Below are 18,704 nucleotides of genomic sequence, written 5' to 3' on the forward strand. Positions count from 1 at the left end.
GGGTCCTACCTGCCTGTTTCTCACAACATGATCGGGCATTAACTCCTCCTCCTTCCTTCTTCTTCTGCTGCTGCAGAGATGCGGCCCCACAGGACGGTGTTCACTCGGGCCATCGAGGCCTGTGACCTGCACTGGCAGGACCGACACCTTCAGCACATTATCGCCAGTGACCTCTATGCCAACTACTGTTACCATGACAACCAGGAGGGTTCCCTCTTCGACGCTCGTGGCTGGCCCCTGTGGCACGGTGAGTCCGTGTGTGTACAGGGTTCCTACGGTCATGGAAAACCTGGAAAAGTCTATAAGCAGGCATACTTGGATTTGTGTCATTTAAGGTATACGGTTTGCCTTGGAATTCTCATTGTTAGTTTAAACACCGAGATTTCACAAAATGTTCGGTCATGGAAATTTGGTTTAAAGTTATTGAAAAGTCATGGAAATCCATTGGTCAAAATGTGTATGAACCCTGTGTATAGAAGCGTCGGGTGGACGGAGAAGGTACCCAGTGAGAGAATGTCGCGGTTTAACCTTTCTGCCTGTTTCCTCAGAACATGTCCCAACCGCCTGTGCCAGGGTGGATGCTCTGCGTTCGCATGGTTACCCAAGAGAAGCCCTCCGATTGGCCATCGCCGTGGTGAACACGTTACGGCGGCAGCAGCAGAGGCAGCTGGAGCACTTCCGTCGGCACAAGAAAGGTTCATTTCATTCATATTATTATAGCTTCCCTTTTGGTTTCAGAATAAAAAAAACAAACAAGCATAAGCACACCATCCTCACAAGTTCACTTATTATAAATACAAAACTTGAAAAGTGAAGGAGAAGTTGTCAGTAGCAAAGAGAAAAAATGTTGTGTGGCTGTGAAAAAAAAGTAATTTTAATTGTCACTCATTGTCATCATTCTTTTCATGTAAGAATTTCATTCCATATTTTTCAGTCCTTTTTTTTATATGAGTCATTTTCTAGTATTTTTCAATCTGCTTTGATTTGGGAAGGCCATTGAATAATTACAAAATATTTCATTCAAACAATAGATGAGTGTTTTCAGCACTGTCATTTAACCATGTGTTTATCTGGCCTCTCCTTTCTCAGAGATCCTCCATAAAGGCCACACCTCCGTAACAAACATGGAGGGCTGGGTGGGACACCCCCTGGATCCCATCGGTACCCTGTTCAGCACCCTGACGGAGTCGGGTCGAGCAGGAGAGGAGGGCTCCAACACCTGCTTAGACCTCTCAGGTACTGCAGCGTAACAAGAATCCTCCACACAACAAATTCACATTTTTTTATATTTACCACATACTGTATGATTGGTTTTTATCTATATATGACGTTTCCTATATTGTAACATGGGTGAACTAGCGTCCACTCGGTCCCTCAGTGCCTCCGCGTCTCCCAGAAATAGCCCAGGAGGCAGAGGAGTGAACAGAGCTCCTGAGGCGTGGATCTTTATTTGGGATCGTTGTTGGATCATCTTCTCTCTCCTCTCTGCAGACTGCTCCAGTGTTATAAGTCGAGCAGAACTCCAGCGCATGCCCGTGCAGCGATTGCTGGGAGACGGTGAATCGTACGTGGCTCTCGCAGTGGAGACGGCGCTGATTGGCTTGGGCCAGCAGCGGGTGATGCCTGACGGACTGTACGCCCAAGAAAAGGTCTGTCGCAACGAAGAGCAGCTATTGGCCAAGCTGCAAGAAGTGGAAGTGGACGAAACCCTGGTCAAAATCTTCCGCAAACAGGCCGTCTTTCTGCTGGAGGGTGAGGCCGCTGAGAGATTCAATTTCATGCTCACTGTTCCTTTTAATTCACTGCATCTCCGCAGTCTCCACACGTATACATAGGCACACCTCCTCACATCGGAAAAAAAACACATTGGACTCTGTCTCAGTATTTATTATCCTTTCATTTTGTGGTGCAAACAGAGGCTGAGCTGCCCTGGGCCAGACCAAAATGAGCTCTTTACACAGCTACACCAGGGGTATTGTGTTAGCACACACATGCATGTGCACACAACGGTGTGTACATTTACAGGACTGCAGCAGGATGGGGCTTGGTTATGGAAATGGGAGAAGGGGGAGGAGGGAGGTGCCACATCCTGGAGGGGCCTGGGCCAGTCAATCTCCATTCCAGTCCCCACCCAAACCCCAGCTCTGCCTCGGTCCCGGCACGACCACCCACCTCTGGCTCCATTACTAATAGAAGACCAGGCTCTGAGGCCTCCGCAGGCCCCAGGAGGCTGCAGCCGCGCCACTGGTTGATGTGGTCTGCGGCTTCGGAGCCTGTTGGGGTTTAAAATAACCCACCAGAGACGAGGGGAAGCGCAGGAAGAGAGGGAGGGAAGGGAGCGAGCGTGAGGCCAAGTCTGCACACACGACCATATGGTTTTTGACGTCACGGTTTGTTTTAATGCCGCATGGTTTTGCCTCTTCCTGACTGGAAGGCACAAACCAAATGAGTCTCACAGCACACAATGGAAAAACCACAACTCAGAACACGGCACCTGTTGTTAATAGTCTGTTTTGTATGTACCATAAATTAATTGAATTTGTGAGACAGATTTTTTGTAAACCGTTTCCACTTGTTTGTTCCGTCACTAAAGCCAGCCTCTCCCTTTTTTTGTTTTTGTCTTTTTTTCTTTTTCAAACAGCTGGTCCCTACTCTGGCCTCGGAGAGATCGTCCACAGAGAGAGCGTCCCCATGCACACCTTCGCCCGTTATCTCTTCACCTCTCTCCTACCTCATGACGCTGAACTGGCGTACAAAATTGCACTGAGAGCCATGCGGTAAGGTCCCTTTACGTGCTTGTGTGCTGCTGTAATCATGTTGAAACCGTGAACATCAAATTTAATTGATATGGATTCGAAGAACTCATATGTTGACCTTTTGGATTAAGAAACTCATCCAAAGTTTGGGCAAATGGAGCCTTTTTAAAACCACTAACCTCCTGAGACTGGAGGATCACGTTTAGATTGGTCCAGATTCCAGCTCGTAAATTTTTTTGTTATTGTGACACCTCCTGGTAAATCAGATCCTGATCTCTCTGCATGTTTTTCATCTCCTAAAACACGGCTCTTGAAATGACTTGTTTGCATTCCTGGGCTTCTTTTCTACTGAGCTTCAATACCACCATGCAACATCCTCGCCTACACACAGTTTTTACTATGACAGAGATAGATTACACAAAATGATAATGCTACATATACAATATAAGACAGCGACACAAAAAAGGCTTACCTCTGTGAAATGTCCAGCTCTAGTCTTAACATTTTTTCATATCTATCTGCTCATTCATCCCGATCTCTGAGCCAATCAGCTACTGTTGGTTGAACACTGTTTTCTGTCCGACTAGTTTCTTTTATCACAAGAGTTGAACATTTCTCCACACAAACAGTGGTACTGTGTTGTGTTTTAGGTCAAGATGACATTTTGGTCAATTTCTAATAACAGCTATGTGTATATGAATGCAGATAAATGAAAATGCTAATAGCCGATGCATTTCTGTCAGTGTCCTCGACCTCTTTTGCTCAACACAAGGACTGTTTACAGGAAACGAAAAAACCTGCTCAAACGCGATTGGTCAAAGTAGAATCGTAACCCAGAAAGCTTGCGGGCCCCTAACTCTTGTCCTTCACCTACAGATTCTGTATATTCACATTCACAGAATCTGTTTAGAGAGTTCAGGTTTTAAAAGTCGGACTTGAATTGATACGCATCAGCAGCATCGTTGTTACCATGGCCACTACAGTGTGTACAGCTGATCAGGATTCCTCTGTGGAAGGCATATCTCCAAAAACGCTCAAAGCGGTTGACCCGTCACAAGACAGAGTTTCTGGGAAGTAGGCGAAGAACTCACGTGGAACGCTTCAGACACGTGGTGAAAAGAAGATCTGCAGTTGTGTTTTTGACGAATTATGCATATCTTTAACATTACAGCATGTAAACCTATTTCAGTAGACCCCCTCCCCCCAAATTGAAGTCATGAATCTTTAAATGACCCGAGTATGGGCACTTTAGGCTCCTGCGTGTATTCGTCTGTGGCCAATGTGTACATGTGCATGTGTGTTTAACAGTCTGCGCTGCAGTGTTTTGATGTTGTGACTAGTGGGAGCTGGATCAGTGAATATTAATTACATTAATGAGAGTGTAATTAGTGTGGCTGTAATGAGGAGAAGGCGCGCACACACACACACACACACACACACACACACACACACACACACACACACACACACACACACACACGTGCAGGGCCATCAGGGAGAGGGCAGTGTGGGGCGGATGTTTGTTGTGTTTCCATAAAGCGAGGCCTCTCTGAGTCCATCGCCGTAAAACTGTTAAATGATTAGTGAATGAATGAGAGGGGAGTTTTCTTTTCCTGCAGAGACAAGCGGGGAACAAAAAAAACAACAAACACATCATTCACACGTTCCCACAGTTCAACAGTTAGGAGGAATCAGGAAGTGAAACAAAACCAAAACAACACTTTTTTTTTTCTCTTGCTGGAGGGTGGTGTGGTTTGGAGGTTGCACATCCAGCCGCCGTGCGTCCGAACTCTCATCCCTTCACCTTCCCTGTTTCCTCCCCTCACCTCCTCTATCCTCACTCCTGTTGTGTGAAACCTGCGTTTTAGAATAATACGGCCACTTATGGGTGCTCCTGGGATCCAGGGGTGTCTACTCAGCACATAATGAATGTGTGTAATGTAGCGTAGTGTAATATGATAGCATATACCTCCCCGCTCCCACGGGACGGCGGACAGTTAAATATAGAGGAGGAGGTAAAGGAACCAGGGCTATTTTAATGGACCTATTATAACACTATCATTGATACAAGAAGAGAGAGAAAGTCTACTCACGCTCTCATTTACACACACATACTTTTTCACTTCTCGCCTGCTCTCTCTATTTGTCTTCCCTTTCACAGTTGCTCTTAAACCGGCGCTTTCTTTTTTTTCTTCTTTTTTTAATGAGTTGAAGTCAGACTGACTCCGTGTGCAAAGCGCTTATCCAGTAGTGTTTTTTAAGTGTGTGTATTTGTGTGTGTTTACGCACCACGGAGGAGGTTAATTCAAGTGTGTGAGAGAGCAGCATGTGCCGCGCGATGGCTCGGTGTGAGCAACCAACACATATAACACAACCAACACAAATAACACAGGAGCTGCTTACTGGTTCACGGGCTGCCTGGAATTCAACTGCAGCCACAGAAGAAGGAGAAGGAGGAGAAGAAGAAGAACGCTATCATCTTAGATTTTCATTTGAGATTTGAATCTTCCAATGTTACTGAATCTGGATTCTCTCTGTAATCCACAGCTGCTGATCATCTGCATAATCCATAATCCATGAAAATATACAGCACAGTTTATCATAGTAGCAGTCAGAGGCTGTTGTAAGACAGTGAAGTGATCTGTCACTGACACTCGGAGGCAGCCAACATCATTTTCTCTTAAGTAGTGGTTACCCGCTAAATGAAAAGCAATGTTTTCAAATTAAGATGCTTGGAATCCACAGTTGGGATTTACCCTTATTTACTCTAAAGTAGCAACATCCCTCTATGAATATAAACTCAAATGGCTGCAATTTGTGTGTGCAGTTAAAATCTTTGTTTGTGTTCTGATTATATTGAACAAAACATTTTCCTCTGAGTTCCAGAAAATTCCTGCAAACCTCAGTCTCATTAGCAGCTTTTAAACCACAGGAACCTAATCCAGGATCTATAGGAACCTTTACAGGGATTCCATGTGTTTCAACCACAGAAACCAGGCTCTAAATTCAATCCCAGACTAATTTGTTCTAATTTCCCCTGGTATTGAGATCATAGTGGAAACACAGGTGACCAACCCTCTGCAGGAGCCTTCCAGATACTTGAAACGGTTCCTGTGGCTCTAAGTTCTAGGTTCATTTGGTCCAAACGCAGCTTTAGATCCCTGAGAAGTTCCTTTTTTGGATGTCGAGATTTCCAACCTGACTGATGACTTCCCTGCTGGGCGGAGAACAATGCGTCCTGTCAGTTCAAGAAACGTTGGCACTGAAGAGCAGTGAACTGACATTTTTGGGGGTCACCCTCATAAGTTGTCTGCAGAATGATTTGACCTCCCTCCTGTCAGGCATCGTGAGGGTTTCCACCTTTGAGTTTGTGTATAGAGTGGAGGTCTTCCAGCGGATGTGTCGCTTAGCTGACAGACGTGCGCTTAATGGATTATGAAAAGTGAAGGGTGTTTATAGTCGGAGGGGAAAGAAGCACGAGGCAGAGAGGTCAGTCCTCATGGTGATGCTGACCAGAAATCCAAAGGGCCATGGAGTTTTGGTAAAAACATGGAGGGGCTGCTCTTCATCAACATCTCGCTCCTTCTTCTTCTCCTCTTTCACCTGTCACACATTTTCTTCTTCCTCTATAACAACTCTTTCACACCAAAGTTACTGGGCATACAATTTTTTTTTAACGTGGGTAAACCTGGTTAAATTAGCAATTTGCTCCATTTCTATTGCTAGTGGAAGGGTTTGCCTTTCGCTTTTTGAGTTTCGAGTTCCACGTCAGGAACGTTCTAAAAACCCGAGGCGCTCTCTGAACTTGCTGTCTAGCCAAATTAGGGTGTTCACCCGGGTGTCATCCTTCCATCACAGCTGATCAAAGCCCGTTTCTATTGCGGAGTCATGTGACCTGGGAGTCGTATCCATCCCCGTGGCAGACAGAAGCCAGATGTCAGAGAGGGTTTGGCCCCGTACACACCGGGTATTAACATGTGGTGTTGGTGATTCAATCACTCAGTGCAGGTGTGAAGCGCTCGGATCAGTGTCCACATTCACATGTGTCCACATTCTTTGAGCAGTGTGAACACGCATGTTGTCCTGGCCACATTGAAGGACCCCCTACTCAGCTGACGTCCTCTGACCCGCTGCAGTATCACAACGGATCAAACACATTTTTCCTCTTCTCTGTGATTTGTCTGTAACGACCAGCTCAAAATACTAATCACCACATAATGATCGATGCCTTCCTTAACACACACACACACGCACACACACACACACACACACACACACACACACACAGACTGGGTAAAAACAAAATATCTTGGTCTTCATGAACAGAGGTGATATACGTGTTTGTTAGTATAGAGCGGGGAGGTGAGATCAGATCACAAGAAGCATGTGGGGCCACATGTTAATGCCAGGTGTGAACACACACACTCAGCCGACCACTTGTGATCGGATAACAAAAAACACACATTAATACCAGGTGTGTACAGGGCCTGCGTTGGTTTTTAGACCAGTGGAAAAGGGGCTTACATATTTGAATTTATCCAAATTCAAACCATCTGACCCAAAAACAAGCCATTAGTTACCATTAGTAAGGACGTTATGTTTTCAATTAGTTTGTCTGTTAGTCAGCAGGATTATGCAAAAACCTCCTGGGCTGATTTCCACAAAAACCTGGTGAAAGGATGCATGGGCCAGGAAACCACCCATTAAGTGTTGGTATGGATCCTCATCAGGGGCGGATCTGGGGACTTGTATCACTTTCTTTAACATTGTGGGTGTTTTTCAACATTTTCCTTGATTTCCCGGCGTAGATAGAATTCATGGCTCTTGATTTAAAACATCTGGTATGTGATCTGATCCATGTGGAGATCCAAATAAAAATCTAGATCTAATGAATTCAAATGTGGTTTCTTAAGGGGGCCGAGGAGCCTGGGAGGAGACGTGCGCTCTGAGGTGCTCGCCACACAGTGTCTCTGTCTCCCATGCGTCCTCCACACCGCTGTCCTCGACTGTCTCTGGTGCGATGAGTACGGCCGTGTTCCTCTCAGATGTGACAGGGTGCTACACTGCCACAGGACCCGTTTGACACCCGAGCTGCCCCCCCCCCTCCTCGTGCTGCCTCACTCTCCGGGGATTGATTGCCTCTTTTCAGCTCCCTCTGTTAGTGTTTTATATATCATCCATGATGCACATTTATATCCAGCCGTGGCAGCGCCGTGAAGAGATATGACTTTAATTTGATGTTTTAAGCACACTTGACACTGAATTGAGAGTTTGTATAGTGTTATTTGGCAGAGAAGATGATCATGTTTATAGACAGCGTGCACCGTTTAGCTGTAGTTTACAAGGTGCTCGACGCGAATGCACCCGTGGGGGGGGGGGGGAATCCTCTCTGCTTGTGCTCGGGCTGAAACCCTACAGAGAAGTCCACGAGGATCTTTTTTTTTTTCCTCCAATCATTTATGATTTTTTGTTTCTCACTGAACAATAGCCCAGTATGGATTTTCCTCCCAACATTTTGAGGAGGTTATTTTTCAGCTGGCCAGGCCTCTCAAGCTCCCATCCAATGGAGGCCTCTGGCTCTCTGGTGAAAACCAAACAAAGACTGGAATGTTGATGAGGCTTCCATCTTTACCCAGGGCCGTTTTCTTTTTTTGTGCTTTGCTACACCCCAGGAATCTTCCAGAAGGCCCCAGTGTTGTTGAAGCTTTTAGCAGCTCCATTAGATGTGTGCAGCTGTTGCCAGGGCTTCCAAACATCTCAATTTTACAGCGAGTGTGAGTTTTCACACGCGCGCACATCTCGACCGGGGTTTGGTCGCCACATCTCTCGGAGACGCTCCCGTGTCCTCTTGGGCAAAACAGCGAGCAGAGAAGAGGAGGCTGTTTTTGTGCATGCCTTCACTCAGGTGGCAACAGTATCACATGCACTTTGCTCTGAAATTGAAACTGGCATTTAGCATCACATTGCTTTCACTGGGCTGCTTTGATGTGTTTTCAAAAGGGCAGGTGTGTGTGTGTGTCTGTCTGAGCATGTGTGTGTGTGTGTGAGCTCACTGCCTCCTTTCAGTCATGTGTGTTGGTATTTGTTTGATGTGTGTCCAGCCTTACGGGGCTGGAAGGTGAATTCCCTAATTTCCCCGTGGACTCAATTAGCTTTGTGATTGGCTGAGAGAAGGCCAGGTTGTGCTGTCTTCTGAAGGAACGGAGACCTTTGAAACTGAGGTGGTAGCGCAGGGACGAGGAGTGAAGCGGAATAGGAGATGAGCCGGCCACAGTGGTAATGGTGGCGATGCTCGTGGTGCCGGCGAAGCCTCGGCCCTGTCAGTGTTATTATAATGAGAGAGAGAAACTAGTGAAGCTCCTTCATCCTCTAGCAGGTGTTGCACAGCGCCGACTTCATTATGACCAATTAGAGTGAAGAAAATACTAATTATACCTTGGTTTCTAGGTGATTAAATACTAGGTTGCAAGTAAATTGCAGGGATAGGCTAACTGTTATCCCCCTGTGATCACTGAAGTCATTTTCATTTTGAAGTCACTTTCAGACCGGCCGTCATAATGAAGACTTTCTGTCTGTACAGTAATTCGGTCTGTCTGCTCGTTTCTGCGAGAAGAAAGAAAAACGATCTCACTGTGATGTGGCTGATTCGTGTCTCCTCTGATTTTCATTTCAGTGCCACTCGTTCTTTCATAGTCTGGTTATTATCTCCGCCCAAAGGAGGTGGTGTTTTCACCCCCCGGCCTGTTTGTTGGTTTGTAGGCTAGATTACACAAAAACAACGTCATGGATTTCCACAAGACTTGGTGGGAAGATGCAGAGTGGGTCAGGGATTAACTTTTGGTGCGGTTCTGAGAGAATAATTCATGGATCATGATGAAAAAAATCCGGCATATTTAAGGGGACTGATATCTATGACTGGGGAATTTGGTTTGACTTGATTTGATTTAAGGAGGATGCTGGGCCTTTGCTGAAGTCTGAGCTCTACTGAGTTCTACTTCTAGTTTGTTTGTTTGTTTGTTTGCAGGAATATGCAAAAAGGAATCAACAAATTTTCATGACATTTTATGGAGACGTGAGGCATGAGATGACCCGGGGAAGAACCAATTAAATTATGGTGCAGGTCAAAATCGGAGGGGCGGATTCTGAAATTAGAGTTACTTCAACTTTCCACATTATTCATATTCCTTGATAAGGCAAAAACCTGGCATGTTTATGGGACTGATGTTTATGAGTGCGTTGGGCCTATGTTTTCTACCAGGTGCCATTCTAAACACACATAAAAAATCATTACGAGCGACTTTTATTTTAAGTATTTGATTGATTGTTTAATTCATTTTCTCCGTTTCTGTGTGCTTCAGGTTGCCGGTGTTGGAGTCGACGGCCTCGTCCGGTGACCTGTCTCGACCCCACCACATCGTTTCGGTGGTGCCCAACCGCTACCCGCGCTGGTTCACCCTGAGCCACATAGAGTCTCAGCAGTGTGAGCTGGCCTCCACCATGCTCACTGCGGCCAAAGGTACAGATATATTCACAGGAACCGGTATCCACACATCATACAGTAACGCTAACACCCATCATTCAGATCATTGCACCTGCAGCTGGCTTGTGACATGGAGGATGATTTACATACAAACAAGTGCATGCAAATCATGTCTGCTTTGGGTGTCTCTTCCAGGTGACAGTCGCAGGCTGGAGACGGTCCTGGAGTCCATCCAGAAAAACATTCACTCCTCGTCTCACATCTTCAAACTGGCACAGGACGCGTTCAAGATCGCCACTCTGATGGACAGCCTGCCTGACATCACACTTCTCAAAGTCTCTCTGGAGCTGGGGCTGCAGGTACGCAGACGCTCAGTGTGTGTCATGTTTTTATTTAATCGCAGTTTCAGTCCGAAGACAAATGAAAAACCAAAACCAAAACAATTAACACAACATTCCTTTTAGTATCCTACTCCTAAAAAGCCTCTCTACTGTGAGTCCCACTCTGTCTCTTTTCAAACAGCTGTAAAACTTCTTTGAATTCCTGAAATTAGCTCACAGCTCTGGAGGATGAAGTCTCCTGTGCAGGCCTCGGCGGCTCAGTCATGTATAAACCTCTTGGGTCGACTCCGGTGTTCTTGAATCCTAATTTGGAAAAAACTTGTGATGGAGTTATCGTCTTGGAATTTGGGAACACCAGTGTTTTGCACTGCAGGGTGCACAGGGTGCTCCTTATTACATGGCCATTTCCCAGCATGCAGCGCAACCACCAGACCTCCTGACTCCCGTGATGTCTACCATGCCAACACTGATCAAACTATTTTTGTTTGGAAGTTGGAAAAGGGTTGAAGATTACAGAAAGGACAAAATTAATTACTGTCCCCGGACAAACGTATAATGTCCCAGTATGTTCCATTATTTCATTGTTTGCTTTAAAATGCAATGTTGTTTAATGTCAACTCACCTTCGTTCCCTCTGCTCCTCAACCCATCTTCCTCAGGTGATGAGAATAACTCTGTCCACGTTAAACTGGAGGAGGAGAGAGATGGTGCGCTGGTTAGTCACATGTGCCACAGAAGTTGGTGAGTCACTGCGGCTGGTTCGCATTTTTTTTTTTAATGTTTTGTTCTTTGCTGTTTCCGTTCACTTCTGATCACTCTGACCCGTGTGTGTCCTCCAGGTGTGTACGCGCTGGACAGCATCATGCAGAGCTGGTTCACCCTCTTCACCCCCACCGAGGCCACCAGTATCGTGGCCACCACCGTCATGTCCAACAGCACTATCGTCCGCCTCCACCTGGACTGCCACCAGCAGGAGAACCTGGCCTCCTCCGCCCGCACCCTCGCCCTGCAGTGTGCAATGAAGGACCCTCAGAACTGCGCCCTCTCTGCCCTGACACTCTGTGAAAAGGACCACATTGCCTTCGAGACAGCTTACCAGATTGTACTGGATGCGGCGTCGACGGGGATGAGCTACACGCAGCTGTTCACTATTGCACGCTACATGGAGCATCGCGGTTACCCGATGAGGGCGTATAAGCTGGCGACGTTAGCCATGGCTCACCTGAACCTCAGTTACAACCAGGACACACACCCGGCCATCAACGATGTGCTGTGGGCCTGTGCCCTCAGCCACTCGCTGGGGAAAAACGAGCTTGCCGCAGTCATCCCCCTGGTGGTCAAGAGTGTGAAGTGCGCCACCGTGCTCTCGGACATATTGCGGCGGTGCACGCTGACCACGCCGGGGATGGTGTCTGCGCTGCACAGCCGCAGGAACTCTGGGAAACTGATGTCGCTGGACAAGGCGCCGCTCAGGCAGCTGCTGGACGCAACCATCGGGGCCTACATCAACACCACGCACTCGCGCCTCACACACATCAGCCCGCGCCACTACAGCGAGTTCATCGAGTTCCTGGGGAAAGCCCGGGAGACTTTCATGATGGCTCACGACGGACACATTCAGTTCACGCAGTTCATAGACAACCTGAAACAGATCTACAAGGGCAAAAAGAAACTAATGATGCTGGTGAGGGAGCGGTTTGGCTGAGGGTGTGGCCGGGGGTCACCTGATGCCCCCCCTCCCTCCTCACTCTAGTACTTTTCTATTAACTTGCGTCTGCCTTTTGAACTTCTTTTGGACTTATGACATAGACAAGTAAAAAAGAGGATTGTGACTTGTAGAATGAAGCAAAAAGAGAAAGGAAAAGATGACAAAAAATCAACAGAGCCACACGCGGTATTATTGTTCTTGCTGTTGTTATTGTTATAAACATTATTACTATTATTATTATTAATAATATTATTACTACTACGTGTACAGAAGTGTTTTTATTTTTCAGAAGAGAGGAAATTTGTCACGTTGTGAATGTTGTGCGTATTTCTCTACATGTGTGCGAGAGGAAAATGAAAAGTGAAATGGCTTTTTGTTATTTTTATGATTTTAAAACATCCTCTTCCCCCCCCCCCCCCTTTTTTTTTTGAGTACATTGAGTTATATGTTGTCAAGTGGCTGAAGCCCTTCCTCAACAGCGCTCGTGTACAAACAAGACAAAAAAAACGAAAAAAAAAAAAAAACGTCTCGACATCCTCAAAGAGAAACTAAGGCTTTAAACCACACGGAGCACCTCCCTCTGTCTAGGCCCTCACCGGTGGGCGCTGGGCAGCACTGCACAGCTCGGCTCGGTTCGGCACAGCTTGGTTTAGCACTGACAGAAAGCTGCCATCAGCATTTCTTCAGACACAGCAGCAGCAGCAGCAGCAGCAGCAACAGCACTTGAGCAGCCATTAGTTTTTTCTCTGGGTCCCAGGCATTAGCTTCATTAGACACACACAGACAAACACACACACACACACAGACACAACAACGCTCTTAGCTAACTCGTGTTGTTGTCCCCCGCCCACATCATGAGTAGCTACATCACCTGTTTCACAGAGGACGGGAGGCAGTGACGACACATTAGACACAGATACTGAGTATTATTGTTACATCAATGTCATGCAGTACCGCTGGGTTATTTTCAACAGCCAAAATTTGGCTAAAGAAAAAACTGATATAGTGTAGTTTTCTATAGTTGAAGCGGACGCCCAGAGGGAGACGACTACCTCATGACACGATACTGAACCTGCTCCCAGTTTTGTTTTTTCGTGGCTGTCACGGTATTTATTATCTCGGATGAGCCGACAGTGTTAATGAAACCAGAGATTCACTAGTGAGACCAAGGTTATGAGGAGATTGTGATTCCCGCGCTTGGCTCAGCTGTACGTCACCGCCCTGGCATTGGTACTTATCCACAACCCCCCCCCCCCCCCCCCCCCCCCCCCCCCCCCATACAAAAGAATTTGCTCTGACGCACTCTGAAGATGTATGTCAGTACCCCCCCCCCCCCCCCACCCCACACACACACACACCCTCTCATCTCTGCAGCCACCATTGCACGGTATTTAGTTTTTCCGGACGAGGCCAGTGTCATTTCCCTCTGTGCATGTGAATCATAGAAATTAGACTTTCTGCTGTTACAGTTCATTGTGTGGAACCTTCAGTAATTGTCAACCAGAACGTTCTCAGGGATTTCTCTACACAGGAAGAAAAAAGAAAAAGGCGGAACAAATGAGCGACTGACTACAGGAAAAACAGAAAAGACAAAAACACGACCCAACATGAGCGAGCATTTATTGTACTCTGTATATATGCCATAGTATATGTCTGAATATGGAGGATCTGAAAGTATATGTTAAACTAATTTATACAGAGTATTCTATGTAATGTGAAATACTTGAAGCCGCTGTAGTTTGCTCTCTCTCTCGCTCTCCTTTTCTTTCTCTCTCTTGTCTCCTCTGTCTCTTTTTTTCCCTCCTCTTTTTTGTTGAAAAACGGAACATATCAGAAGGACTTGACCTTTTTTTACCGCGTTGACGGCTTTTTGGACTGGCAGGGCCGCACGTGTTCATACTTGAGAAGCTGGACCCCCATCAGAAATGCAGGTTGAGTCAAATTGGTGATGGCGGAGAAGAAAAGAAAAATTCATTCCTGCTGACTGAAGCACAGGGAGGGGGGGGAGGGGGGTCGACTACTTCAGGACATCGGTCGATTTAAAAAAAATATATAAAAAAAATAAAAATAAAAACACACAATAAAGGATTTCTTGAAGTACTTAATTATGCATGTAAGCTGTTGTACTAGCACTCGTTCTCCATTGGATCCTTTGGGGGCGAAGAAAATACTATAATGTGCTTTACACAGGAGCTAATTGAAGAAGAATCCGGTTGAAATAATCATGTATTATGTGTCCAGCCTTACATGCTTTTAAGGACATATCTCGGCTGAAGTAATATAACACTTGTCGGAGCAATTTTCAGTAGTCGTGCAACTCAATAAGGCTCGCAGTGGTAATTATGCACAGGTTCAATCTACCCTGGATTCACAGTTCTCTCTTCCATCCGCCACAGAATTGCCGGTGTCTCCTCTGCACTGTTCGGCTGTCCTCTCATTAATTGCCTTTCTTTTTACCGTCTTCTTTGTATCAGAGTTTTCTTCTCTCTTCTGTTTCTCTGTGCATCTGTTTCTCCGTTTTGCGTTGATTTGAGATGAAAAAAAGCAGCCTTTTCTCTTGCCGTGTCTTAACGCTTTAAAGTAACCAAACAGGAGATCTGTCTAACAACCAAACGTGTCCGAAAGAGGTGAGAGACGACCCACCTTGGTCCCAGCTTTAGTGTCCTTAATTAGTAAGTGAATGGCTGTGTAACTCATGCTTTAACAAAGCAATTCCTCACGTGTGTTTGGTGGAAAAAAAATTCTTACATTGTCCAGTGTCTCTTGTTCTCTTCAGAAACAATTTCCTCTGAGTCTTTCTAGCTGTTTTTATTTCATTCTTTATTTGATTTTTTTATTATTTTTTTGTTTGTTTGTGTAGGAATCTTCTGCTCTCCCAGTTTATTTATTACAATGACCCATGTATACATGCTTATGAAATTAAGATTTGATACACCGATATCAATTTATTTATGTAACTAAATCACTGTTTTATAATCTTGTTAATGAGTCAATAATTGATTTGTTTTTTTGTTTTTTTGTTTTAATAAAAGTTAGTTTTTTGAAATGTATATTCACGTCTTTCGGAGCTGATTTTGGTATTTTTTGTTTTCGATCCTTGCTCCCTGACACAGGATGCATTTATTTGTTTTGTGCTGTCATGGGTCGATACTGAAACTGCGCTCGTTGGTCGACTCATCAGTCAGGACGGAGCAGATCTCCATCAAGCAGCCGCGTCAGAAAGCCAGAGAGGGATCACTCTGGCCGGCAGCAGCCTTCACGCTGTCATCTCAGCGGGCTGACGAGGAATGTGAAATGAATCAATTGATATTCCCCTTGTCTTTGTAGATGCTGTCATGCGGCCGGGGCTCAACCAACCACAATAACCTGTTTACATGCGTCCGACGCCAACAGTGGTGTCACGGGACGACTAAATCGGTGTATGTAGTTTGTCAGGTGTGTTTGTGGAGGCATGTTTCTGTGCGTGCTCCTGCTTGTTTGCATGCCTCTGTGTGTCTGCATGTGTTTTCTTGCATACGTGTGTGTGTGTGTATGTGTGTGTGTGTGTTGAGGCCTTTAGGGAGTGAATGAGAACAGGTGGTAGCTCCAGACTACAGGAGCTCCTGACAGCAGAAAGGTCCCCAGACTCCCAGCCCCTCATTAAACATTGACACAAAAACACTGCAACTGTCTGCGTGTGAACAGTAATGAAGCGCAGACGGCTACACACACACACACACACACACACACACACACACACACACAGACTCCGCAACTTAGCACAGCACGAGCTCTCGGTCCGCGTTCCCTGTGTGTGTGTTTGTGTGTTGTCCATCTGTGTGCGCTCATTAATGAGGCACATTTGTCCATAGAGGTGTCCACTTAGATATTGAGGAATTTGTCAGGTTTAGAAACAAAAGCACCCGTCTGCTGTCAGATGCCAGACAGAACTGTCCATTTGTTATGTGATGGATGTGTGTGTTTGTGTGTGTGTGTGTGTGCATGTGTGTGCGTGTGTGTGTGATAGTCAAAACACTCCTGCATGCGTGGTAAGCCAGTGCGAGTAAGCATACACTTGTGTGTCGTTGTGTGAGTGTGTGTGTTCGACCACTTCCTGTGTGTCTGACCTGTGCTCAGGTCCCTGCTCAGTTCCAGTTGGTAATGACGTCCCCTGGGTGCAGCGCGGTGCAGCAGCCTCCTCCGGCCTGTCTCACTGTATACTCCTAATGACATCATGATTACACACCGGTTCCTTTCATGCCAAAAGCCCTCTTCCTCATCACCACCTTCGAAACTATCTGGAGCATTCCCTCCCTCTCTTTTCACAACTCCTCTCACACACACACTGGTTCACGGCTTCACAAGACATCAAGGCCTCGACATGTTCTTGCAGAACTGTAGATCTTTATGCTTTATAGTTTAACCCCTGGAAAAAAATTTTAAGTCGAACCAAATTTTGCAGTATTCATTTTAACAGCGTGGAAACATTGTTCAGGGCTGAACGAGACTTTAACACGGGACCAGAACTTCCACATTCTTTACCAACAACAAAAAAACCTTCAAAATCACAGTGACACGGACAAATCCAGTTCTGGAGCAAACTGTAAAGTAGGTTTCAACAATTTTTTTTTTCAACCACGTTTTCTTTGTATGAATACCCTTATGTAAAACAAGTTATTATGGCACAAGTGTGTGAATTATTGTACAGTTTCATAGTAGATGTAGATTTTGTTGTTCTCTTTTTCATTGGATGTCATAGATACTTGTTTATTCTTGAGTAAATCCCAAAATAAGTAAACCTGGAGTCAGTTCAAGTCGCACATTGGCCTTTTCCTCACAGCTGGGAACAAAACTTCAAAGTTAACACATTCATCTGAAATTGACCCAATATCTACGAGAAACGTGCTTCAGCTTCTTGATAGAGGCAGGAAGTTAAATTACTTTAAGTCTTATGATGTTTCATATTTAAAAAACTGAATTAAAGTCTCAGCTTACTTTTTATTGACTTCCTTTTTGTAATGAACACTTTTTCAAACAAATGTCTCTGGTTCACAAGAACCAGAGACATTTGTTATCTGAGTTACTGTGGCTGGACTAAGAGCAGAGACTCGCATGCAGGAATCAGGCAAAACTCCAAGTTTAAATGAAAAGTCTCAGTTTTGATGCAGGCAGAGGTCACACAGGAGACAGTCACGCCGCAGTGACGCAATTGGTCTTTAAATGCAGCCTCCGACGGATGTGGCCCTTCGCTTTGAGACACAGCCAGAGAGTGAAAAACTAAACCAAACAGGAAGTGAGAGTTCTCCCACGTACTCATCTTTTCTGCTGATGATTAAATCCGGATATGCCCATCCAGGCCTTGGACTTCCTCCAACAGCACAGACACCTGAAAATGTCTGTACCTTGTAGGATCCTGGATACCCAATGGGTTTCCTCCCACTTCCTGACCGTACCAGGAAGTGGGAGGAAACACTTTGGATGAATCCTCCCATGCATTTGTGGATCCATGTTCATTTTTCTCCCCCTCGTTCCCTCCTTCAACCACAATAAACATTCCAATAATATTTTCAGTACTAGAAACTATCCAGGAAAAGAACATAGACTGTAGTTTCTCCATTACACTACCTCGCTCTGCAAAAGGTCCGGGGCCTTTGTGGTGCATCGAGGTTGCGATCATTACAGGAGAACAAAAAAATGATCATAGGCATGTGTTCTCCGACACCGCCTGCAGCATCAGGCCGGCTACCACAGGGAGCGTCCTCCTTTCCTGCTCGTCTTACAGAAGGCCGTTGGAGTTTGATCTCCTCTCTCCCCCTCCATCGGCCCCGAGGCATCTGATTAAATGCTAATTAAAGCCGTTAGCGCTGCTATCACCGCTGCTAACTCCTCTCTTTCTGTCACAGAGATTAATGCCCCTCGTTCATCATCCCACCTCGCCCAGCCCGAGTACCTGCCTCGCTCGCAAAACCTGATCAAGTCATCAGCCCCAAACCCCCTCTCCGCGGCTCCCCCCCACCGCATGAAGATGGACGAGGGGTTTAAATTTTAATTTGAAAATTGCCCTCAATTACTTCTGCGGCGACCACTTGCCAGAGCTGCTCGTGTGGTTGAGTGGGAAGGGGTTACAGCGGCGGGTCAGTGGCCGTGATGAGCGATAAGGGGACATTAATAAGAAAGGCAGAGGTTCATTTAAAAGCAGAAAGGACGGAGGGAGCAGCTTTCTCATTATTTAACTCCCCCAGCTTTATTTAAAGGACTTTATTTAAGGATACCAAGTTAATGTGTCCTCCAGGACAGACGGTTAAAGCGCCTGACAGAGTGAGAAAGTTACGGCCATAACTTACGCCCTGAGCACACACCGCGGTGCCATCTTTTTTACGTCTTTTGACATTCTCGCCGTTTTCCGGCAAGGCGGAACGAGCCTCGGAGGGACATAAAATG

General features: G+C 45.9%; 1 protein-coding gene across 1 annotated transcript in view; it reads left to right on the top strand.

Moving 5' to 3' along the window:
* LOC128438854 (zinc finger SWIM domain-containing protein 6) overlaps window positions 1-13,530 on the top strand; it is a 43,878-nt gene extending 30,348 nt beyond the window's left edge. The window contains exons 6-14 of the mRNA XM_053421595.1: window positions 77-247; window positions 549-695; window positions 1,090-1,236; window positions 1,492-1,752; window positions 2,642-2,777; window positions 10,115-10,272; window positions 10,432-10,595; window positions 11,236-11,317; window positions 11,416-13,530. Of these exons, the coding sequence (XP_053277570.1) occupies window positions 77-247; window positions 549-695; window positions 1,090-1,236; window positions 1,492-1,752; window positions 2,642-2,777; window positions 10,115-10,272; window positions 10,432-10,595; window positions 11,236-11,317; window positions 11,416-12,281 (2,132 nt within the window). The 3' untranslated portion in view covers window positions 12,282-13,530. The remainder of the gene's footprint in view (window positions 1-76; window positions 248-548; window positions 696-1,089; window positions 1,237-1,491; window positions 1,753-2,641; window positions 2,778-10,114; window positions 10,273-10,431; window positions 10,596-11,235; window positions 11,318-11,415) is intronic.
* Window positions 13,531-18,704: the final 5,174 nt, after the last annotated feature.

The sequence above is a fragment of the Pleuronectes platessa genome, chromosome 4 (genome assembly GCF_947347685.1).
Source record: "Pleuronectes platessa chromosome 4, fPlePla1.1, whole genome shotgun sequence".
Taxonomy (NCBI): domain Eukaryota; kingdom Metazoa; phylum Chordata; class Actinopteri; order Pleuronectiformes; family Pleuronectidae; genus Pleuronectes; species Pleuronectes platessa.